Consider the following 26466-nt stretch of genomic DNA (forward strand, 5'->3'; position numbering starts at 1 on the left):
ATTGGATTATGTTATCAATGATTATTTTTGACTTTATTTAATTATTCTTTTAAATTTAAGTCTAGAAAATTTATATAAATTAAACATCATATGAAATCTTTTTTTTAAATTTTTAAAGAGGGGTAAACGCTTTGACTTGGAGCTATGAACTAGTGAGGCCACAAACGGGGGACCTCATCCCCATGAGATTTGAACCTTGATGGCAAGGATAACAATGCAACAACATAACCATCACAACATGCCACTATTGGCAACATCATATGAAATCTTGCATTTTAATTAGTAAGCAAATAACTTCAGCATTAATTTGGTAAAAACAGTATTTATTTTTTTCAAATTTAATGTAAATACAATATCAATTTTTTTAGATTAAATATCATATTAAAATCATAGTTTTTAATTAGTAAATTAAAAATTTCGGATTATTTTTTATTTTAAAATGTGTGCCTTTTTTTTCTCGCCGCGGTCCAACGGCTCTAGAGAAAATGACAGTTATTCTGCATATGACCGTTCGAAAAATTCTCGACTTAGGCTTTTATTTATGATTTTTTTGTCCAAATTAGCGGCAATTCTATTTCCTTTTAGCCTTTGTGGCTCTGGCAATTTCGATATTTGTGCCTTTGTCTCTGTAGCATGAATTGAAAAGAGTAGCTTCATAGAAGAATGTAAACCAGAAAATTCTTCGAAGAGTTCTCTGACAGGGCATTTGAGGCTTTGTCGCGAAAATTGCAACAATATGGGGAATTCACATTATAAATTGGTGAGGAGATTTTATTTTTAGGGAATCTGATCATGCTTACAGTTTCTTGGGTTTTCTCTCGTCGCTTGTTTGCACATTGGGAGGGTTTTTAGGTTTACCTCCGCCTTTACTGATTTTAATTATAGCTTATGTGTCAGAGATGCAAAACTTGAGACCCCAAGACGGGAATTCCGAGAAGAAGAAGAAGTTGGAACGTCAGAATTGTAATGGTAGAGTGGCAGAAGAGGGAGTGGACTGGAGCTTCTGCTTTTCTTCGAGCAATTCGAGAACTCTAATTCTTTTCATATATTTCTATCGGAAGGGAAGATGGACGGTAGGGTTTGTAAGGAATCGAGGAATGATTATTATAGAGAGCTTAAATCATTAATACCCGCGCCTGTATCAGAATACAAAACAATGTGCGGGAAGGATGACGAGTGGCAACACAGGTAAAATTGAATTTCTTCTGTAAGAAAGATCTTGCTTATGCATCACTTTGTGAATCTTAACTATTGTTTTCCTCATCTTTTGCAGTTTTCTGACTTGATTGAACTTAGACGAAAGAAAGAGAGGAATAGTTGTTTTCCTGGTAATATTGGACTCAAATGGGCGTTCATTTAGAGTGAGGCCTTTTTCATTGGCCCTTGTTTGCTTTTGAATTACATTTTTGAAATCAATTCAGATTTGGGTTCAGGAAGAGGGGAATTGTAGTCTAATAAGATTAGATTGATCTTTGTTGCAGAATTCAGTGGTTTGTTGATTTGCGTACTCCCCAATACTCATATCTTCCAATCTTCTGCGAAGGAATGTTGTGTCCCACATATGAGTGACTCTGATGTCTATCAAGCGGCCCAATCTACAGGGCATTGCAACCATATTGCTAAAGGTTGGTTATAGCATAGTTAGATACTGTAAAGCTTATGTGCTAATAAAATTATCATGATAATCAAATTTAATTAGTAGGAACCGAGAATAGATGTTCCCAAACAACAATGTAGTAGGTGATGTAGATTGTGAATATCTCGTGCACAATTGGAATTTTCGTTTGATTATAATATGCTTATGCTTTTGTTTGTACTTATTTCTAAAACCCTTCAAATGCATTAAATATTTACATTTTATTAGCACGAGTGTTTCACTTAAATTTTATAAACCATAATAATGTAACTTGTGAAAAACTGAACACTGACCTGCCAAATATCATTCAGTAGGCCATATATCAGATCAAAAGACAATAAACTGCAATAATTTATACTTTGTTCTTAAATATTGTCCTTCTCATATTAATATTTAGGGTCAAATATTCCATATAATTGCTAAAAATATCCCATCCAATTTGTTGGAATATAATTAAGATGCCAGCTTGTAATTTAGAATCACAACAAGATTATAATAAGGCTGCAATCTTTTGTTCCCAATGGGCTAGTAATGGCCCCATAGGGGTATTTCTTTTGAAGGATGACCATGAGTAATCTGAATTCAAACCTTTAGAAGCACTAAAGCAATCTCATAGCTCATTATGCGTTAAAAGTTTGCCATTGTTTGTCAACCTATGGACTGTGTACTCCATCACAAAATCCAGTTTCCCTGTTCATAGAAAAGAGGCTCATAATACCAACATTGCTCATCAACTGTATATTGTATGTTACAACAGCATCCCGAGAATGTGTATCACATTTCATTCCCCTGTTTTCCTCAATTCATTTTTTCAAGGTGATCCAACCGCCACTTTGTCTACATAGATTTATCCACAAATTCTTTGCTAGTCAGACTATGTGTTTCTCAATCAGGAAGAAGATGGTCTCCAATGATGAGTTTCAGCGTCCTGTTTAAACACCATCTATTGTAGACCAGCCATGATAACTACCCTAGATTAACAGAGGATTTCAAAGTGTACTAGGTTTATGTAGATTTTCCCTTTTTGATATTTTCTATGAATGATGAAGTTTCAGTTGTGCATGCTCTTGCTTACTGTAGTATCTCTCTACTAAAGGCTATTTTTGTCTCATCTATGCATACACATCATCTTCCAGCATTTTCCCAATAACTTACCTCCCAATTTTTTATCATTTGGATGCATCTTTCAATTCTCATCTCTTCAAGACTAAATATGTTGCCCAATCCTATGCATTTATCAAAACAGCTGCAACATCTGTATTTCAAATCTGATGTTGTATAATTCATAAGATTCTTTGCAGTTGTGTTGTACATTTCTAAAATAGGAAGAAAAGATGTCTAAGTGATAAGTTCAAATGCCCCACTCTGATGCCATTTGTTGTGAATCAGCTATGATAGCTACCTCTGGATTAACAGAAGAATTAAAACTGAACTAGTTTTATGGATATTCCTCCTTTGTGACATACCATGGCAAATGACTTTGAGTTCTGCATGTCCTTCGTACTGTGGGATCATCCACTTCAGTTAATTATTTTATTGTCGCATTTGCATATGCTAATCATCTTCTTACATTTTCACAATAACTTCCTAGTAACTTTTTGATCAGTAGATGCATCTTTTAGTTCACATTACTATGAGGATAAATATGCTACCTCATCATATGCATTCTTTAAAGCAGTTGCAACCAAAGTAACCAGAAACTCCTCTGCCCTTCCTTGGCCACGCATATTCCTGTATCTACATTCTTATCTATATCGGTTACAGATATGATATGGGATGGTACACATGGGACTCTCTACCCACATGTGCTCAAAAATCCATAGTTTTCAACTGTGCCAAATACTATGTGATTTGATTTTCAAAAAAATCGACATAAACCTTCCTTAATTTAAAATAAATTTTCAATCACGCAACTTTTTAAGTTGGTATAAACAAAAATCTAAACCAAATGAAATGTTTTTCAATTTCAGCTACCCATTCTTCTCGGTTATCTTCCAAAGCAAAATTACCATTTTTTTAACATTTTAAATATTTAAATCAACTTATAATTATCTATGCAGTAATTATTTGTCTATATTGCTTTTGAAGTAATGAAAATATCGTGTTAGAAAATTGTCTTAAATAAATGTGGGGTTTTCATGAATGTTGTATCCAACTGTATCCATATTGGAAGTCTCAAAAAATGGCCTTTTCCGTATCCAATACCATACTCGTATTTGTATCTGTATCTGTATTTGTATCAATGCAACTTTGGTTGCAACAAATGCACTTCGAAATTGATGCCAAGTTGCATAGTTTATAAGATGAGAATCCGTGATTGTTTCTTTTTTATGATTTTCACATACTTGATGATGGGAACTCTAGTTTTTTTGTCAATCTCAATGGTAGCCATAGATTGAAATAGTCCTTTTGGTGAATGCCTTCCCTCTTACAGCAGTATCATCTAGTTTCAATATTTGAATAGAAGATTAAGCTTTATAAAATATTTACATAGTCCTCAGATCTTGTCCCTCTTGTTTTCCCTCCATTATTTCTCTAGTAAATTCTACTATAATGAAGAAAAGTCAAATACGTACCCACACATGGAAAATAGAAAAGAAAGAAATATCTCAAACAAGAAAACTTCTGATCCACTTTCAGACTCAATATTCCTACAGTTAACATTACCACCCAATAGAATCAGAATCAATATTCCAATAATTAACTTCTTAAAGTTGTCCTTTAATGGCTTGAACCCAAGCCTCTTATCTGCGAGGAGTCCTTTGCACATGTCAAAGTCTCAAAAATGCATCCCAAATTCAGAACCAAATCCTCTGAAAACAAGTGTTTTAGCTGCAATGTTTCCTAAAACTCCATATATCTGTCGTTTTGTATGTTTGACTATTCTTCAATCTTATGCGATCTAACATGCTACTTTGTCTTTTGACCACTATCATTTTTGACTATCATATTTCAAAAGATTATGATAAACCTTACATTATGATTCTACCTTTTGAAAGTGTTATAAATTATAATCATTGTGTCATACAATGAAGACTGTGCTTCCATATGTATTTAACACTATGATTATTCAAGTAAAATTGTGAACAACCTTGATGGCTATGCATTGTTTTTCTTCATGAACAGAGTTTATCCAACTGTTGAAACCTTTCTGGGCAGTGGGCAGTCTTCATAGTGCTGATCTTGTATGAGTTTGAACCCTATCTTTAGAGCTTTTTCTTGCCTAAATAGAGGTTGTCACTGCCATGAGTCTTTCTTTAGAGTTATAATCTCATGATTGATCCCTACCATGAGTTAGGACTGTCACCTTATTCTATTATCACCCTTATTCTTATGTCTTTTTTGACAATCATTCATTATTAGTTGCTTTATGGACTGTTTTAAAACCTTTATGATCTTTGCAACCATCACAACCATCCCTATGATTGCCACTGTCTTGGCCCCTTGGGCTCTCATGCACTGAATGACTCCACCATCCCTTAACATTTGCTTTGTCATTTGATTAATAAGGCTGCAATCTTTTGTTCCCAACGGGCTAGTAATGGCCCCGTAGTGTTATGTCTTTTGAAGGATGACCATGAGTAATCTGAATTCAAAACTTTAGAAGCATTAAAGCAATCTCATAGCTGATTATACGCATTAAAATGTTTGCCATTGTTTGTAACCTATGGACTGTGTACTGCATCACCAAATCCAGTTTCCCAGTTCATAGAAAAGAGGCTCATAATACCAACATTGCTCATCAACTGCATATTGTATGTTACACCAACATCCCGAGAATGCCCATCACATTCATTCCCCTGTTTTCCTCATTCATTTTTCAAGGTGATCCAACTGCCACTTTGTCTCCATAGAGTTATTCACAAATTCTTTGCGAGATATGTTTCTCAATCAGGAAGAAGACGGTTTTCAACTGACGAGTTTCAGTGTCCTGCTTAAACACCATCTATTGTAGATCAGCCATGATAACTACCCTAGATTAACAGAGGATTTCAAAGTGTACTAGGTTTATGTAGATTTCCCCTTTTCAATATTTTCTGTGAATGATGAAGTTTCAGTTATGCATGCTCTTGCTTACTGTAGGATCTCTCTACTAAAGGCTTTTTTTGTCTCATCTATGCATACACATCATCTTCCAGCATTTTCCCAATAACTTCCCTCCCAACCTTTTATCATTTGGATGCATCTTTCAATTCTCATCTCTTCAAGACTAACTATGTTGCCTAATCTTATGCATTTATCAAAACAGCTGCAACATCTGTATTTCAAATCTGATATTGTATAATTCATAGTTTCATTTGTGCATGCTCTTGCTTACTGTAGGATCTCTCTCCTAAAGGCTTTTTTTGTCTCATCTATGCATACACATCATCTTCCATCATTTTCCTAATAACTTACCTCCTAAAATTTAATCATTTCGATGCATCTTTCAATTCTCATCTCTTCAAGACTAAATATGTTACCCAATCTTTTGGATTAATCAAAACAGCTGCAACATCTGTATTTCAAATTTGATGTTGTATAATTCATAGATTCTTTGCCAGTTGTGTTGCACATTTCTAAAATAGGAAGAAAAAGATGTCCAATTGATGAGTTCAAATGCCCCACTCTGATGCTATTTGTTGTGAACGATAGCTACCTCTAGATTAAGAGAGGAATTAAAATTGAACTAGATTTATGGATATTCCCCCTTTGTGATATACAGTGACAAATGACTCTCAGTTGTGCATGCACTTTGTATTGTGGGATCATCCACTTAAGTTATTATTTTATTGTCTCATTTGCATATGCCAATCATCTTCTTGCAATTTCACAATAACTTCCTTGTAACTTTTTGATCAGTAGATGCATCTTTTAGTTCACATTTCTACAGGGATAAATATGCTACCTCATCCTATGCATTCTTTAAAGCAGTTGGTAACCAAAGTAACCAGAAACTCTTTTGCCCTTCCTGGGCCACACATATCCCTGTATCTATATTCATATTAATATCGTTTGCAGATATGATATGACATGGATACACATTGGACTCTTTACCCACATATGCCCTAATATCCTTAGTTTTCAACTGTGCCAAATACTATGTGATTTGATATTCAAAAAAAATGACATAAACCTTCCTTAATTTAAAATAAATTTTCAATCATGTAAGTTTTTAAGTTGGTATAAACAAAAATCTAAACCAAATGAAATGTTTTTCAATTTCAGCTACCCATTTTTCTTAGTTATCTTCCAAAGCAAATTTACCATTTTATGAACATTTTAAATATTTAAATCAACTTATAATTGTCTACGCAGTAATTATTTGTCTACGTTGCTTTAAAAGCACTGAAAAAAATAATGTAATAACTAAGAAAATTGTCCTAAATAAATGTGGGTTTTTCATGAATGTTGTATCCAACCATATCCATATTGGAAGTCTTAGAAAATGGCCATATCCATATCCAATACCATACTTGTATTTGTATCTGTTTCAATTCAACTTTGGTTGCAACAAATGCACTTCGAAATTGATGCTAAGTTGCATAGTTTATAAGATGGGAATCCTTGATAATTTCTTTTTTACGATTTTCACATACTTGATACTGGGAACTTTAATCTCAATTGTAGCCCTAGATTGAAATAGTTCTTTTGATGAATGGCTTCCCTCGTACAGCAGTATCATCTAGTTTCAATATTTCCATAGAAGGTTAAGCTTTATAAAATATTTACACAGTCCTCAATTCCTGTCCCACTTGTTTTCCCTCCATTATTTCTCTAGTAAATTCTACTATAATGAAGAATAGTCAAATAGGTACCCACACATGGAAAACTTAGACCTCTTTGTATATGACCTATACTCGAGAAACCACTGTGTCTGATCTATGATCTATCCCTTTGCATATATTTATGCTTCTACAATAATGGGTTTGAAGCATTGTTGGTAAACAGATTTGTCAGTGTGAAGTTACTTCTGAAAATAATCTTGTTCGTCCCATGAACAGTAACAAGTGTGCCAACAGTTGGAGAGATCGCAACTGATCACTATCAAATTACAATCTTCCTCTGCGTTTGAGAGCGGTAGCTCCCTTGTAAGATATGGGTATTTTTGATTTTTCAATGAAAATATATTCAAACTTAGAAGATCAAAAGAAAGCTATTGATGACAAATGCACCACACGACTTCAAAGCTTCCCTAAATTGATGTGAATTGTTTAATGAAAACAACCAAGAACTACGCTTGAAAGCTATCATTAACACAATGCTAATTCAATAATTCACGAGTATTTACACAATACCATGAAAATACTCATCACAAAGAATCAATACTTTAACCATTTAGAAGTATGGAAAAAGAACCCAAAATGCACATTCCTTTATTTCCTTGCACCAAGAACATAAACAAAAACTTCGATTACAAAGACAACCTCTGCACACACTTTCCAAAAATTGTCTTATTACCGAAACATATGTGTTTCCTTATTCCAAATTCCAAAAAGTCCCTTATTACATGTGCTATTCATGAATTTATAATCTATTCTGGCATAACCAACTTTTCAGGTTCATTACCACTCAAAAAGTTAGAATTTGGACTATTCCAAAGATGATTCATAACCAATTTTAACTTTGATGATTCTAACTCTCAAACTCTAACTTTCTAACCTTAGCTTTCAAAAAGTTAAGGTTGATAGAAAGAGAGAAAACTTTAGTATGGGGAGAGAGAGTTAGGAAAATCAAGCATGACTCTAACTCTCAAACTCTAACTTTCTAACCTTAACTTTCAAAAAGTTAATGTTGATAGAAAGAGAGTAAATTTTAGTATGTAGAGAGAGAAAAAATTTAGTACGTAGAGAGAAAAGGTTTTCGTATGGGGAGAGAAGGTTTTTTCATTTAAAATTTAATCTCATTCTCAAAACTAAACTTTCTTTTAACTTCTTGGGTAAATTATCAGGGTAACAGGCGTAGAATTGATTAAAATAGTTATCAGGATATCCATAGGGTCTAAGTTAATAGATTTCCCAAATTAAGAGTCATGGTGTTAGAATGATCAAATATCTCATCAAGAGGAGAGATTGAACTTTCTATAACATTTGTTGACAAACTAAGAAGCCTTTGATTTCCAACGAGTAGATACACCGTGATGCAAATAGTAAACAAAACCTTGTAAACATCTCTCTTCAATAGACTTATGCTCTTAACAAAACTTCAAACTTCTCTTCACAATGACATCCTACTTTGTTGGCTACAAAAGGAAACACAAGGAAATAACCAACCACATTTCTTGGGAACATTTTTTATGTGATGGATATTGGATTTGCTCATTATGTGTGAGAGGGATGTTGGATCTAGACATTTTGTGTATCTAGGATTGTATGAAGAACTAGACCTCTTTGTATATGACCTAGCTCGAGAAACCATTGTGTCTGATCTATGATCTTATCGCTTTGCATATATTTATGCTTCTATAATAATGATTGGCACTGATGGGTTTGGTGTGCAAAATTGATTAAAATAGTTATCATGATATCCATAGGGTCTAAGTTAATAGATTTCCCAAATTAAGAGTCATGGTGTTAGAATGATCAAAATATCTCATCAATGGGAGAGATTGAACTTTCCATAACATTTGTTGACAAACTATGAAGCCTTTGATTTCCAACGAGCAGATACACATCGTGATGCAAATAGTAAGGGATTAAGTACAAAACCATGTAGACATCTCCCTTCAATAGACTTATGCTCATAACAAAACTTCAAACTCCTCTTCACACTGACATCCTACCTTGTTGGCTGCAAAAGGAAACATAAGGAAAATAACCAACCACATTATTTGGGAACATTAGTGTGAGAATGTTTTATGCACAAAGGAACCTCAAACACCCAACAACAATATTCAACACACACCCAAAAGTAATTTCTATGGCACTTGCTACAATAGGTTCATGTAGGCTTATTAGGCATATCTAAGAGGCTTTTGAGCAATAAATTTTAGGGTATTGGGTTTAGGCACAAAATGAAAGTTGTTCATTGACTCCTATACCCATGTCCATTAGTGTAGAAGAGAGGGGAAGGAATGGGACCCACGGTGTAGTGCGCAATGCACCGACGTTCATTCTCTATTTTTGATGCATTATGGACTTGTCAGGCAGACGTTATAAATGAGCCAAGCATTATTATCTCTATGATCGTTATTTAAGCCAATTATCATTATCATCTTTTTGAGCCAAAGTAATCATTAAAAAAAGGGCAACAATGTGAAACATTTTTCTATGCATCCGCTAAGGGATCGTACGAGGAGAACTAAGCGTGACTTTGGTTCATTTGGAAATGAGTACGTAGGCGCTCCGGGGACAAAGTATACTCTTGTGGTGTCAAGTGCAAAAGGAACAATTCAGTGGATGAAACAACTAAAAAGGTAGTGCGTCAAAAGGGCACAACCCAACCAAACCAAGGTCACAGACACTTAAATTCATTACCAAATGGCGTATTGAAGGGGTTTTTAGTGCCTAAAGCTCTCAAATTTACACAAAAATACTATTTTACATGACAAAACAACTCTTAACTCCTTCCTCTATCATTCCATGCAGTTATGGTGTCCATATAGTTTTTGAGAAGTTTGTACCAAACATAAAGTTAGGGAAAAACGTGTAAAATTAGGAATCTGACAAGTAATTCTTATTGATTAATTTTCGAAATTGACATCCAACCTCTAGGCTCGATGCATTGATACTTTAAATACCTTATTACATCATTTCCAGTTGATTCCGTCCAAATTTTGAGCAATTTGATGTTGGAAGTTACAAGTTGCAGATTTGGCAATTTTATGCATTTTCTAACAACATGAGTACAAACTTAAGTCCTAAATTGTTGGTTCGGGTTCAGTTCAAAGTTTGAGAATCGATTCGCAAGTTCATCAAAATTTTGGAAAGAGGTTTGGGTTCGTTTGGGGTCGTTAGTACAAAAACATGTAAAAATTATAATATATACATATACATATTTATGAGGCATGAGTTAAATTTAGAATGTAGCATAGTAGCATAAACACATTTAAATAACAAAACACCATAAACAGTTAAACTTGTAATTATAGTGATCATACCATCATATAGTTCAATCAACTTCAAGATCAAAGATTCAAAACATTATAAATATCGAGTTCAAGTATCATTGTTTCACGTTCATTGTTCAACTAATGGAATGAAAATCAGAAACACTATTAATATTCTAAGTTATGTGCTTTTCCTTAAGACAAAATAACTTGTTTGGAAACATAAAATGACAATGAGAGGCTACCAACAGCAATTCATATCAACTTTTAGGGTTGTGGATGCTAAGAAACATTTCAATTTTGCCCAAAAAAGCACTTCTAGCCGTCTGGAGGACCTAGTTCTTTGCGGGTTTGAATTGGGATGAAAATTTTTGGTGTTTCTTTGCAACTAGGCTTGCCTCTAGGGATTTTGGTGCATGCAAATGATTAAAAAATCCCAAGTATGCATCAAGAGGAAAATAATGACAAAATACAATACATGCTCGGATGGAAATGTCTACGAATCTTAAGATAAACAAGTTTTGTAACATTGAGGCCAATAATTCACCTTGGAGAACGAATGCCAATTTGCATTGGGAAGTTTGTAAGGATCAAGGTTTTTTTGATTGAAGGGAGTTTTCTGATAGAATAGTCCTATTGTTGTCCTTTAGTATGTTGACGGTAAATGCTGATTTCCTTTGAGCTTCATAAAAATTAATAACCTAGCTTTTCGATAACTTGGTGGTTCTACTGCTGATGAAAAATTGTATCTTTTGTGTTGATTGCAATAATGTCACATGTATCAAAGTATGATGTAGGTCACAACCTGATGCACTAATCAATATAGGTTTTACTTGGGGAATATGTATCACTCGGTTTCACTACTATGGATAGCTAGTGAAATATGTATAATTGTGGTAGAACATAGCTCCCAACTCAAACAAATATATATGGTCTATGTAGCCACAACCTGAAACCAAGGTATATATGGCTTAAGGGAAGCAAAAGATCTGTAGAGATGCCAATAGGTAACAATGAGGGTCTCCACACGTCTAAAATGAGCAGATGTTGTGACAACATGTGTGAATAAAAAAGAATATCAACTTGTCTCTTGCTTTGCTAATATGGTCACTATTAAAAGACTCAACCAAATCAAGAAGACTAGGAGGATATTCCAGGCTTGAACTTGCAATCTTCGACTTGAATTCCAACTTGCGATTCCAAATAAAAATAAAGCAATATCTACCCCATATACGGTAGGGTAACACTTGTTAGTTTTCCTTTAGACTATTTTTATGATTGATGCCTATAGTCGCTATTACATCTTTTGTATTAGCTTACATTTCCCTTTGTCATGAAGGTAAAAGTTTGCCAAAGGCTATCCTTGTTTTGATTTAACATTAGCTTGATTTGTGGTTACCTTAGCGTTCACATAACCATAAGTAGAGCATTTATTCATTAGAATGGTTGTTTGGCAGTAACATAGACCTAGTTTGATCTATGGGGAATGTTATTTTAAATTGTGATTAATATAAGTGACAATATTACGAAGGTCATCAGGAGGATTGAATTTTAGAAGCTACTTCTTGGTTCAACAGACTTGTTGCTAGCAGTATTCACTGACTCCTCTTCCCATGCCCATTGGTGCCAAAGTGAGGGGAAGGTATAGGACCCATGATTTAGTGCATAATGCATCGACATTCCTTCTCTATCTTTGATAGGTGGATAGGTGTTAGGTGGACATTGTATACAAGCCAGGCATTATTATCTTCACGATGCTTATTTGAGCCATTTATTATTATCCTTTTGATGCTTGTAAGGGCCATTAGGTATTATCATTTGGATGCTCATTTGAGCCAATCATTCTTATTATTTTTGATGCTTATATGAGTTGGTTATTTGTGATGGATGCTAGTTTTTCTTATTATGAATGTGATGGATGTTGGATCTAGTCACTTTGTGTATTTAGGATGTGTATAAACTAGACCTCTCTATATGTGATCTATGATCTTACCCCTTTGCATATGTTTATGCTTCTTCAATAATCATTGGGTATGATGGATATGGAGTGTACACTTGATTAAAAAATATTTATTGTGATATATGTAGGGACTAAGTTAATAGATTTCCCAAACTAGGAGTCATGGTGTTAGAATGAGCAAAATGTCTCATCAAGAGGAGAGAATGAACTTTTTGTAACATTTTCCCACAAACTACGAAGCCTTTGATTTTCAAGGAGTAGATACATCGTGATGCATATAGTAAGGGATCAAGCACAAAACCTTGTAAACATGTCTCCTTTCAATAGACTTATACCTTTAACAAAACTTCAAACTCCTCTTCACAATGACATCCTACCTTTTTGGGTACAGAACGAAACATAAGGAAATAACCAAGCACATTACTTAGAAACATTAGTTTGAGAATGTTTTACGCACAAAGGGACCTCAAACACTAGACAACAACATTCAACACACACCCAAAAGTAATTACTATGACACCTCCTTCAATACGTTCATTTAGGCATATTAGGCCTATCTAAGAGGCTTTTGAAGGCACAAATCAACTTTTGAGTTATTTACATTTTCAAGGCCTAAAAGTAAGCAGAAAAAGAGGTATTTTGGGCATAAGTTTTCACAAACAAGTCATAAACAGAAACTAAGAACATTTTAGGATACTTTATGCGGCATTTTACAACATATATAAAAGTTGGGTAGGGTTTGTTTGGAATAAGTGGCTTTACAATTGATTGGTATTACTGTTGAAAGGACTAATTTGGGCACATACAAAGAAAGTGCCTTAAAATGTAGTAGCCCACTCAAACCAAGGGACACACATTTAAAGTTCATCACCAAACTAGGTATTCAAGGGATTTTTAGTGACTCAATCTCTCAAATTTACACAATATTACTAATTTGTATTCATAGTCATTAAAAGTAGGTTGTCACATAACAATATGCAAGGCTAGGCCACCGATTTACTCCTACCAAACACCAGCCCATAATGTAATACAGATTAAATCTTAAAGTAGACTAATATTATAACCATTCCACCAAGGATCAGATTTTTCCCATAGTAGAATGGTATATTATTAGCATTTTAGTTACAAAACCCTAGGTAGTGAGGGGTTCAAACAAGGGTTATGGTGTCCGAGTAGGGCCTGCAAAATCTTTATCGATTTGAGAATTAGGGAAAAATGTGTAAAACTAGAAAATCAACAATAATCCTTCTTTATCTTCTTCCAGGACACTCAACCTCTGGCCTCGATGCAGAGAGGCCTTTAATAGCTAATTACTACCCAATATAGTGAGAATATAAAGCAAGCTAACAATTGGGTTTAGTGATTATAGTGTATAGATGTTATGTGCCAATTGTTGAAGTGTTTATAGACCAGATATGGACGTGTTTATATGCCATATGGAAGTATTTATATCCAAATATGGAGGTGCTTACATGCCAAATATGTATTATATAGGATTGCATAATGCTAGAGATAGATGAAATACAACAGTAGTATGGAATAGCATAGAATCAGATTACACTATACATAACAAAGTGATATTCCTAGCATAATTGCTTCCTACATCATCATGCCCCCCTAGACAAGAAAAAAATCATCTTGCAAACGACACATCAAGTAATATCAAGGAAAATTAGTGACCATAGCGTACATAATCACTTATACTGCACAAACTCAAAGTTGTAGTGTAGTTCAAAAATAAAAGGGGGGGTTTGGGGCAACTCCCTTAGCGGGGTCAAGGGGCAGTGCCCCTTGCAAAGGTCAAGGAGAATGCCCCTCGTGAGGTTCGGGGGCAGTGCCCCAGGCATGCTCCCTATTGCAATACAAGGCAGGGTTGAGGGACAATGCCCAAGCCACTAGGACCAAATTGGAACCTTCAAAACCACACAAAATTCCATGGTACACATCATTTGATTTTTTTCTGATGCCATCTCTCCTTTGCCAACTTCCATCAGATTGCCAACTACCATCTCCCTTTGCTTCCTTCTAAGCGTGCTAACCTTTTACATTAATTTTCGAGCTTCCCTCCTGGTTGTATGGGCTTCATGTGTACTGAAATTATATGGTGTGCATGCTTCTCTTGTACAAGCTTCTTTTATGGTTGTCATCCATGTGCTCCAAATTGTTGCCAATAAAGGCAACGACAGTGTCGTACGAGTTTGCATGTTGCTCTTCTTTTGTATGGTTTGTGACTTTTTGCATATGGTTTGTGTACAAATTCTATTTCTCGCTCCCTCCTGCGTACATGCATGATGTCCAACAAGGTGTACAACTTGTTCTACAAGGTATACGAGCCAACTTGTTATGGTGTGATGCACAAATACTTGGACTGGCGTACACTTCTTTTTCATACGCTAGTTGTTTTCCTTTTTTGCATACGGGCTATTAGTGTCGTCCTCCATATGTGTACAAAGTCATTCTTCCTCTTTTCATCGTCATGCTTCATATAACCTTTGGTAATATGCATCCTGCCTCCTTGTGCTTGTTAACGCTTCTTTTGTGCACATGTCCCTTTCTCCCAAGATGCTACGCTATATGCTCCTCTTGTATGAGCTTCTTCTATGGTCATCATCCATGCGCTCCAAATTTTTGCCAATAAAGGCAATGCCAGTGTTGTACAAGTTTGCATGTTTCTCTTCTGTCGTACGATTTGTGACTTTTTTCATATGGTCTGTGTACAGAGTCTATTTCTTGCTCCCTCATGCATACATGCACAATGTCCAACATGGTTTGTTTTGCAAGGTATATGAGCCAACTTGTTATGGTGCGACGCACAAAATACTTGGATTGGTTTATGCTTCTTGTTTGTACACTAGTTGTTTTCCTTTTCTGCATACGAGCTATTAGTGTCGTCCTCCGTATGTCTACAAAGTCATTCTTCCTCCTTTCATCGTCATGCTTCATATGACCTTCGGTAGTATGGCATCTTGCCTCCTTGTGCTTGTTTAGGCTTCTTTTGTGCACATGTGTCCCTTTCTCCCAAGACGCTACGCTGTATGCCTTTCGACCCTCCTCATACAACCTTCCTTGGTGTGGTATGCCTTTCGACCTTCTTAGTATGGGCCTTCTATGCCGTTTAATCATGTGCCACACAACCTTATTTGTACATGTCTTACGTGTCTTCCCAGTCGTGTGGTGTGCGACCTTCTTCGTACGTGCTTTCTCTATCTACCCAGGCGTTTAGACGTTTTGTGTCCTACCTATGCTGTATGCGTACCACATATGTTGGCATGTGTGTATGGGTACAAATTTCCTTCCACTAGTTGTATGGCTTCCTTGCCCTATGTATAGAGACTCCTCTGGTTTTGTAGTTTGCCTCTCACTTGCTTCCTTGGCCTCATATGGATCTTTCCATTGCCCTCATACATAAGGACTTGGAGTTAGGGATGTCATGATCTTTTACTCTTGACTAGTCAGGGTTAGGTTGCTTTCACCACTTATTTTTTTGAAATCTGTTTTTACTTTTCTCTGTTTTCCATTAATTCTTCCTAAAGAGCTTCCTGCCTTAGTCTTTAAACTTCTTAATTTATTTAAGCGGCCTTCCTTCCCCTATTTTTTTGTTTATTCAGTGTGTCATCTTGCATTTCTTTTCTTAGTTTCTTCCTCAATCCTTCCTGAAATCGGTGAGTGGGTGTGTCGTCTACCCTAGCCCTCCCCTTTTTATATTCCTTGTACTTTGTTGGGTACGTTTCCTTATTTTCCTCTATTCTTGCAACTTCCAGCATGTGACAACTTGGTTGAAACACCTCATAATCTTCCATTTGGCAAAGGAATAATCCATATAGAGAACTAGTTTCATCTCCGAGAAACTATTGAGCCTTAACACCCCATCCTCATTTGGTTCCATCCCTCTATATTTCATCAAACTCGGTTGAAACACCCCATAATCTTTTATTTACCAATTGAATAATCCGTTAAGAGAACTAGATTCATCTCCAAGCAATTACCGAGCCTTAATAATCGATTCCCCCTTTAGATTTTGAATTAGATGCAAGCTCGTGGCTCATTGTTTGGCTTCGCACTTCGATGGTATAACTTTTCTCATCACTTTCAATGGATATGATGTTCTTTTTCTGGTTATGGTTGCCTTTTATCGTGGCCAACCATTCCCTACCTAGTAGAGCGTCGTATCATCTTTTCTAGGGTTGTGGTTGCAAAGTCTAGGAAGTGGTTGCAAAGTCTAGGAAGAACTGTTGTGCTCCCACCATTACTTTCTAAGCCATGAGCATGGCAAGTAGTTTTATGCCACGTTGGTTTGGTCTCACCCAATAGAAGGTAGGTGGCCATAGTCTTGGTTTACCCAAACCTTTCTATGTTTCTTCGAGAAGTACATTCACTCCCTACCCTCCATCCACAATAGTATTAGTGAATTTATAGTCCATTGTAATATTCTCCGCCTGAGCAAAGAGTTCAAACTAGGACTAGTGGAATTTCTTCAAATAGTTGGTTTGTAATCTAAGTATTATGCTATAATGCCACTGAAATATTTCAATTTCCAATAATGCAGCAACAATGACAGAGAATTTCATACAAAGTAAAATGGAACACCTACAATGACAATGCTTAAAACAGTAACATCAGATTTAACTCTACGAATGGTCTACTGTTTTGGATGTTGAATAAAGAAAGCTAAACTCATTCATATGGCCTTAGCAATGATTTGAAACATTTAATGATAGTCTTTCAAACCGTAAACAAGAAATGATGAAACTTGGAACCATGCAAATGCTTGCAGGTCAGTATGATCTCTCACATTTCTCCAAATGTATGACTTCTATCAACACTAGCTCATCTCAATGTGGCGACCCGACTAGTGTTGTATCGTGTTTAGTCAAGCTTGAAGGCCACAAATGTGGAACTGTCTACACTCCTGTTATAGTTAATGCATATCTGAAGATGACTGACAGTGATGTTAAGTCCTCTCCCAATTGTAGTCAATGTACCCCTTATCACGCCATCCAGTTGATAACTACTACAACCCAGGCTCTCCCACTATCTAGAACCTACCATCTACGGGTGCTTGAACATATTCTGTTCTCACGCTACACTCCTGTGATCAGACCAGTAATCCAGCTATGACTGTTAGGTGCGGGTAGACACCCAATTGGGTAGCAACATGACTGGTCTTAATGAACCGTCACCCCTCTAACATGTAATTACTCCCAAGCTCCACCATTCTTCTTCAAATGATCTGGTGATCGTTGTAGGTGTCTACTGCTGCTATATTGCAATCCCTCATACAACTCTGAAAATAATGATCATTTGATCATACGTTATCACCAACTGGTATAACCAAAGAAATACATATCGCCTTCCTATATTAATGTAGACTTTTGATATAATGTAATAATCTGTAACTCCTTACTTGCAGCTATTGAAATCTCCAAGAGGGCTAGGGCTACGTCCAACTTCTCAAACTTTCTTAAGGGTTTTCATCCCTAAGAAGACACATTCACATTCAAGCAACCGATTAGGATTTGAATGATAACATATATTCATGGTGTCAATCCTAATGTAGCTTCACGCTTTTATAACCTCAATATGAGGGAAGACACAAACAACTAGGCAATGTGGGATTAAAAGCCAATTTCGTCTTTTAGTCACTTAAGTAACTTCATAACTTTATAACATTAAAATATTTAAATAAATCACTTAAGTCACTTGAACTTTAATATCTCTTGAAATACTTGTCTGATTGCCATACTGTCTGAAATAGGAATCTCTCCTCATAATTCTCCAAGTTACCAAATACATTTTCTAAAATAGAAAGGGTCCATCTCTATTAACCTTGACTTACTATACATAGTATGGAAAATGGAGTCCACATGACATCGAACGAAGGCCAAATCCATAAATCGTTGAATGTTGGAGATGAATCAATCCTTAGAAGACCCTCTAACCATCCTCATTAGCCTACGAGGATCCAATATTAGGCTAGTCCCTGAAATTTTGATGTTGGCAACCAGTGGGGACATTACATCCATAATGTCCATTTTCGCTAAAACAATCGTTCTTCTATCCCCACAGTGAACAACATTGGATCTAGGGTTCGCAGTTCCCTTCATGGAGATCTTCTAACATCTTCCATGAGCTTGTCTTTGTTTTGGCTGGTATTATTTTGCTCTGTCCCAAAAATTGCTACCCTTAGTTGGGGAAATGTTTCTAGCAAGTCCGCCACCCTTACAGGTACAATAGCTTGTAACATCTGCTTTATTATATTGGCCTCTAATGGTAAGAGTACAGGAGTACTTGTTGTCTCCCGGTTCTGTCTTTGTTCCTCTTCTTATGTCATTCATTCATCCTTAAATCTTTTCTTTTCTGTCTGGGAATCTGGGTATGAAGCTCTCTTTGCTTGTAGTCTAGTAACGACCATTATTTCCTTTGTCTAGTAATGACCATTATTTCCTCATCTGATTTTTGTTACTTCCAACATGTTCGCTTCTTTCCCTTTCGGGCAATCAGCATCTTCGTGGTTCCCTGACCCACACCACCGACACAACATGCTTCTGCCACTTTGTTGGTTTTGACATTCACGGGCAAAGTGTCCCCATTCATTGCATGATTTGATTTTGTAAAGTTTATATGCTATTAATATTAGCATTATAATCAAATTAAATTCGTAGAAACCAAGAATAGATGTTTGCAAACAACAATGTAATAGTGGATGCAGATTGTGAATATCTCGTATACAATTGGTATTTTCATTTAATTATAACAGGCTTATGGATTTTTTTGTACTTATTTCTAGAACCCTTCAAATGCATTAAATATTTACATTTTATTAGTACAAGTGTTTCATTTAGATTTTATAAACCATAATAATGTGACTTGTGAAAAACCGAACACTGACCTACCGAATATCATTCAGTAGTCCATTTATCAGATCAAAAGACTATTAACTATAATAATTTATACTTTGTTCTTCTCACATAAATATTTAGGGTCAAAAGTTCTATATAATTGCTAAAAATATCCCATCCAATGCATTGGGAGGTAATTAGGACGCCAGCTTGTAATTTAGATTCATAACAAGATTAATAAGGCTGCAATCTTTTGTTCCCAATAGGGTTAGTAATGGACCCTTGGTGTTATGTCTTTTGATGGATGACCATGACTACTCTGAATTCAAATCTTGAGAAGCATTAAAGCAATCTCATAGCTCATTACACATCAAAAAGTTTGCCCTTGTTTCTCAACTTATGGACTGTGTACTGTATCATCAAATCTAGTTTACCAGTTCACAGAAAAGAGCCTCATAATACCAACATTGTTGATCAACTGTGTGTTGTATGTTACACCAACATCCCGAGAATGCCCATCACGTTCATTCCCCTGTTTTCCTCAATTATTTTTTCAAGGTGATCCAACTGCCACTTTGTCTCCATAGAGTTATCCACAATGTCTTTACCAGTCACACTATATGTTTTCTCAATCAGGAAGAAGATGGTTTCCAACTGTTGAGTTTGAGTGTCCTGCTTCAACACCATCTATTGTAGATCAGCCATGATAACTACCCTAGATTAACAGAGGATTTCAAAGTGTACTAAGTTTATGTAGATTTCCCCTTTTTGATATTTTCTGTAAATGATTAAGTTTCAGTTGTGCATGCTCTTGCTTACTAAGGATCTCTCTGCTACAGGCTTTTTTTTTTCTCAGTGATGCATACACATCATCTTCCAGCATTTTCCCAATAACTTTTCTCCCAATTTTTTATCATTTGGATGCATCTTTCAATTCTCATCTCTTCAAGACTAAATATGTTGCCTCATATTATGCATTTGTCAAAACAGCTGCAACATCTGTATTTGAAATCTGATGTTGTATAATTCATAGATTCTTTGCCATTGTGTTGTACATTTTTAAAATAAGAAGGAAAAGATGTCCAACGAATGAGTTCAGATGCCCCACTCCGATGCCATTTGTTGTGAATCAGCTATGATAGTTACCTCTGGATTAACAGAGGAATTAAAACTAAACTAGATTTATGAATATCCCCCCTTTGTGACATACAATGACATATGACTCAGTTGTGCATGCACTTCGTACTGTGGGATGATCCACTTCAGTTATTATTTTATTGTCTCATTTGCATATGCTAATCGTCTTCTTGCATTTTCACAATAACCTTCTAGTAACTTTTTGATCATTAGACACATCTTCTAGTTCACATTTCTACAAGGATAAATATGTTACCTCATCCTATGCATTATTAAAAGCAGTTGCAACCAAAGTAACCAGAAACTCCTCTGCCCTGCATTAGACACGCATATCCTTATATCTCTATCGGTTACAAATATGATATGGCATGGAAATACATTGGATTCTCTACCCACACTTGCCCAAGAATCCATAGTTTCAACTATGCCAAATAGTTTGAGAGTTGATTTCGCAAAAAAAAAGTACATAAATTTTCTTTAATTTAAAATAAATGACAATCATGCAACTTTTTAAGTTGGTATAAACAAAAAACTAAACCAAATGAAACGTTTTTCAATTTCAGCAACCCATTTTTTGAATATTTTAAATATAAATCAACTTATAATTATCTATGCAGCAATTATTTGTCTATATTGCTTTTGAAGTAATGAAAATATTGTGTAATAACTTAGAAAAGTGTCTTAATAACATGAATTTTGTGTCCACTGGATCCAAATTGGAGCTCTTAAAAAATGGTGGTATCTGTATCCAATACCATACTCTTATTTCTATCTGTATTTGTATCCATGCAACTTTGGTTGTAACAAATGCACTTCAAAATTGATGCTAAGCTGCATATTTTATAAGATGATAATCCGTGATAGTTTCCCTTTTATGATTTTCACATACTTGATGATGGGAACTCTATTTATTTAGTTAATATCAATGGTAGCCGTAGATGGAAATAGTCCTTTTGATGAATGCCTTCCCTCTTACAGCAGTATCATGTAGTTTCAATATTTCACTATAAGGTTAAGCTTTATAAAATGTTTACATAGTCCTCAGATCTTGTCCCTCTTGTTTTCCTTACATTATTTTCTCCTATAATGAACAAAAGTCGAATAGGTATCCCACACATGGAAAATAGAAAAGAACGAAATACCTCAAACAAGGAAACTTATGATCCGTTTGCGGACTAAATATTCGTACAGTTAACATCTACAACGCAATAGAATCAGACTTAATATTCTGATAATTAACTTTTTAAAATTGTCCTTTAATGGCTTGAACCTAAGCCCCTTATCCGTGAGGGGTCTTTATACATGTCAAAGTCTCGAAAATGCATCCCAAATTCAGAACTAAATCCTCTGACAATGAGTATTCTGGTTGCATTGTCTCAAAAAAATCCATATATCTGCCCTTTTGTATGTTTGACTATGGTTTAATCTTATGCCATTTAACATGCTTCTATTTCTTTTGACGACTATCATTGTTCACTTTTATATTTGAAAAGATTACGACAAACCTTACGTTATGACTCCACCTTTTGAAAGTGTTATAAATTATAATCATTGCGTCATACAATTAAGACTGTGCTTCCATATGTATTTAACACTATGATTATTCTAGTAAAATTGTGAACTTCCTTTATGGCTATGCATGGTTCTTCTTCATGAACAGAGTTTATCCGACTGTTGAAACCTTTCTGGGCAGTCTTCATAGGGATGATCTTGTATAAGTTTGAACCCTATCTTTAGAGCTTTTTCTTTCCTACACAGAGGTTGTCAGCACCATGAAACTTTCTTTAGAGTTATAACCTCATGATTGATCCCTACCATGAGTTGGAACTGTCACTTTATTCTATTATCATCATTATTCTTACGTCTTTTTTTGACAATCATTCATCATTAGTTTCCTTATGGACTGTCTTAAAACCTTTATGTTCTTTGCGACCATCACAGCTGTCCCTATTATTACCACTGTCTTGGCCCCTTGGACTCTCATGGACTGAATGACTCCTCCATCCCTTAACATTTGCTTTGTTATTTGTTTTGACTGTCCAGTGATTTTAACCAAAGATTCATTGGACTTACCAAGAAATCTCCTAATCTTATAAATGTTGGATTTGATATCAGTTACACCTGTTACCTCTGATGACAGTCTTTATTAGACTTATTTGTGTAGAATGTTCATAATCTTCAAAATTAAATTCCCCTTGGTAGAGATTTCAACACTGTTCATGAGATGGTGTAATGTCCCCTGGTGGGTCTAGATTTAGTTATTACCAATTTAACACAAATTTGATATTTATGTCCTAAGCTAAATGGATAAAGATATAATTATTCAATCCAGGACATTTGAAATAAGAAGAATTATTCATCGATTTAACTAGTGAAGTTATCTGTATATTAATTAACACTCATATCCATCCTTGTTATTATTTCAACTTAATGAATGACGCATTAGGCATGTGGCCAAGGTGCCTAGAGTCCAACTACAATAGGCTTCCTGAAACTTTATAGGTTTAAGCCCGTATCCTATCTTGGAACTTTCCCTAGAGGCTTCTGGGACACTAGCCGCTACCTTGTCTTGGGAGTAAAACTATTGATGGGATTTAGACAATCCCCTTCTTGGAAAACATTATAGCTCCTTCTCAGATCAAATAGTACTGAGGTTGAATATGAATTGTACACTTGATTATAAATTTTTATCTATATGTATTATATGTTCATCAATGATTTGACAGAGAGTTGGATGACACTGTACAAACCTGATACAAAATCTATCGATCTATCTCTCTCTCTCTCTATATATATATGTATATATCAGTTTATGCTTTGTTTATAAATAGATATCGTGTAGCTAATAGAGGAAATATATGTTTTGACTCTTTGGATGAGTGTCTTATAATGTCCTGACTGGTGCCTTTTTCCTCTCGTGATGGCTGATGGTTTATAACCTCATTACATTTGAAGGATGTGGCCCTTTTGCTAGTATTGCTTGATCGTGTGCCTGTTTCAACCGACAATATTAAGGTTTGTTTGTTGTCTTAACTCCCACGCCAGATTTCTATGTGGCCCTGATTGAAATGATTCCTAGGCCCATGTGAGACTCACCAATGTTCAACTTGCTGTTGTCAAGAGGAACACTCCTAGTGTATGGAGATTAGTTATTTATTATTTACTATTTAATAATAACAATGATGCTTGATCAATACATATTCAATTAGTATATAGTTTTAATGAATTATTTTGAAATACTAATTACAAATCAGGCCTTTATGGTCCACTGCTCCTAAATTTGCTTGTCCTCAAGCAGTTTAAGGTTTAGGTGCTAAAACTTTTTTGCTCCTTCCCAAATTGCGTCTTCTTCAAGCAGGTCTTTCCATTCGATGAGATATTTTTCAATGATCTTACTCAACTTCTTCTCCTTCAATTTCAAAACCTTTTCTGGTTCTAGGATGAGTTTACCCTCATCACCAAGTGGGGGTAATTCTTCAGATGGATTAATTTATCGTCCAAGTACTTTCTTTTACTGTAATACCTGGAAGATATTATGGATCCTATTATTCTTAGGTAACTCTATTCCTACCAAATTTTTTAACCCAGCGGACCAAAATAGCTGGTTTTTATTGAATCTGTATGCTCCCAATACCCAAATGATAGAAGATTATTCTGGACCAAAATCCGTGACCTGGTCTCTCAACTGGAGGGATCTAAATGTATCGTCATTGGTGATTTCAACACTCCTCTCCTTACTTTGGACAAGTTAGGTGGGCTCCCGCTGGATGGGGAAAGCAGGCAAAACTTGGCGGATTTGATTCGAGACTTAGCTCTTATGGATGTGGACCTAGGGGGTTGCAAGTTTACTTGGTCTAACAGAAGAGTGGGTCAGGATTGCATTCAGGTTAGATTGGACAAGGCTCTCATCTCCTTGGATTGGTTGGGTGGTTTCCATTGTAAACTCTCTGCTTTGGTTAGAATTGGCTTTGATCACTCACCGATCGCCCTCTCTTTGGACAAGATCAACAGGAAGAAAGCTTTTCCGTTCAAATTTGAGAAGATGTGGCTGGACCACCCTGGTTTATGCCTAAAAATTAAGGAGTGGTGGGGCATTGCCGTGGATGGCATGGCTATGTACAAGGTGGCTAAGAAACTTTGTTTTATCAAATTTGAAATCCGCAAGTGGAACAAGTCTGATTTCGGCAATATGTTTCAGGACAAAGAAAAACTGATGAGCAATCTTGTGGATGTTCAGATCGGCATCCAATCCTGGGGGTATGATGAGGTCTCTTTCAATGCTGAGAAGAAAATCCTTTTTGCGCTTCATAATGTGGTTGGGAAAGAGGAGATGTTTTGGAGACAAAGATCTAGAGCAGTTTGGCTTAAGGAAGGAGACAAAAACACCCGTTTCTTCCACTTGTCCACTTTGAAACACCATGCAATAATAGAATCAACGAAATCAAGATTGGGAATGAGACCATCAAAGATGACCAGTTGATAGCTGAAGAAGCCATAAAATATTTCTCTGATATTCTCACTAAGGATCTCAACTTGAACTTGGATGACCAGGATGAGGTTATCAGGTCTATCCCCAATTTAATTTTGCAGGACCAGAACTGGAACCTGTTGGCCATCCCCAAGCACCAGGAAATTAAAGAGGAAGTTTTTGGCCTTCTCGCTGAGAAGGCCCCTAGTTCGGATGGTTTTCCCACTTTCTTCTTTCAGATCTTCTGGGAAATTATTCATGTGGATGTTGTCCATGTTGTTCAAGAATTCTTTGGAGCAAGGGATCTCCTGAAAGAAGTCAATGCCACCTTCCTTGTTCTTGTTCCTAAGACTGCTGGAGTTGACGCCTTTGGTGCTTTTAGGCCTATTAGTCTTTGTAATTCCTTTTATAAGATCTTTGCTAAGGTCTTGGCCAACCGCCTTTTACGTATCCTGCCGGCTATCATCTCTCCCCTGCAATCAGGGTTTGTCCCAGGTAGGCAAATTCTAGATTCCATTATGAATGTTCATGAGGTTATTCACTCTCTGGATGCTGGCAGGCAGGAGGGCTTCCTTCTTAAACTGGACCTCTCTAAGGCTTATGATAGAGTGGACTGTAGGTTCTTGGACCGGATTCTTGAGGCTTTTGGATTCAATTCTAAGGTGAGGGAGATCTTTTCTCAGTTGATCAACACTCCTTTTGCTGTCTTGGTGAACGGTGCGCCTTCCGACTTCTTTAAACCCTCTAGGGGCCTCAGATAGGGTGACCCTTTGTCCCCCATCTTGTTCATTAGCATGGCTGAAGGTTTGGGGAAGCTCATCTCCACCAAAAGAATTGAAGCAGTTCCTAGTGGGATTGAAACCCTCCTCTGGCCCTTCAGTTTTCACTCATCAACAGTTTGTCGATGATACTATCATGGGGGGAGAGTCCTTTGTTAAGGAAGCCAAGTCTGTTAAAAGTATTTTGAACACCTACTTTGAGGCCTCTAGTCAACTGATCAATTAGGATAAAAGTTCTGTGTTCTTCTTCAACACCTCGAGTAGGAGGGAGAAGAAGATTGCTAACATTCTGGGATGCAATGCTAGCGTTCTCCCTTCCACTTACTTAGGTCTCCCTCTTGGAGCTAAACCCCCGGAATCCTTTTGGGATATGCTGGTGGATCGTTTCAATAGAAAATTGGCTGGATGGAAAGGGATCACTCTGACTCATGCGGACAAGGTTGTTCTGATCAAGTCTACCCTCCAAAACCTTCCTACTTATGCCCTTAGCCTGTTTACCATCCCCAAAACAACCTATGTTGTGCTCTTTGAAAATAATCTTCTGCTTGCTCTTCTTGCTATCTTTTCCCTTTTCAGCCTTGGTCGTCTCCTCGACATCAACACTATCACCCCCAGTCTC

The 26466-nt window shown here is 36.1% G+C and overlaps 1 protein-coding gene and 1 long non-coding RNA gene across 2 annotated transcripts; both read left to right on the top strand.

Annotated features, from left to right (window-relative positions):
• Positions 1-566: 566 nt before the first annotated feature.
• On the top strand, positions 567-1816 carry LOC149577178 (uncharacterized). Its single transcript, XR_016364429.1, has 4 exons — positions 567-760; positions 898-1188; positions 1274-1361; positions 1482-1816. It is a non-coding gene; the product is annotated as an uncharacterized LOC149577178 (long non-coding RNA).
• A 22319-nt stretch (positions 1817-24135) lies between these two features.
• LOC149577179 (uncharacterized) lies at positions 24136-25829 on the top strand. Its single transcript, XM_089795823.1, has 4 exons — positions 24136-24155; positions 24246-24915; positions 25191-25284; positions 25354-25829. The coding sequence occupies exons 1-4, from the start codon at positions 24136-24138 to the stop codon at positions 25827-25829; spliced, it is 1260 nt and encodes a 419-aa protein (XP_089651949.1).
• Positions 25830-26466: the final 637 nt, after the last annotated feature.

Source organism: Cupressus sempervirens, chromosome 1 (genome assembly GCF_028749045.1).
Source record: "Cupressus sempervirens isolate cs-2001-9-10 chromosome 1, ASM2874904v1, whole genome shotgun sequence".
NCBI lineage: Eukaryota > Viridiplantae > Streptophyta > Pinopsida > Cupressales > Cupressaceae > Cupressus > Cupressus sempervirens.

Bases quoted from the DNA above. Each gene is read 5' to 3' on its own strand.
- LOC149577179 (XM_089795823.1), top strand. From the start codon at position 24,136: ATGGATCCTATTATTCTTAG. The intron at 24,156-24,245 runs GTAACTCTATTC...CCCAAATGATAG, and splicing joins ATGGATCCTATTATTCTTAG to AAGATTATTCTGGACCAAAA. The intron at 24,916-25,190 runs GTTGGGAAAGAG...TTAATTTTGCAG, and splicing joins TTTTTGCGCTTCATAATGTG to GACCAGAACTGGAACCTGTT.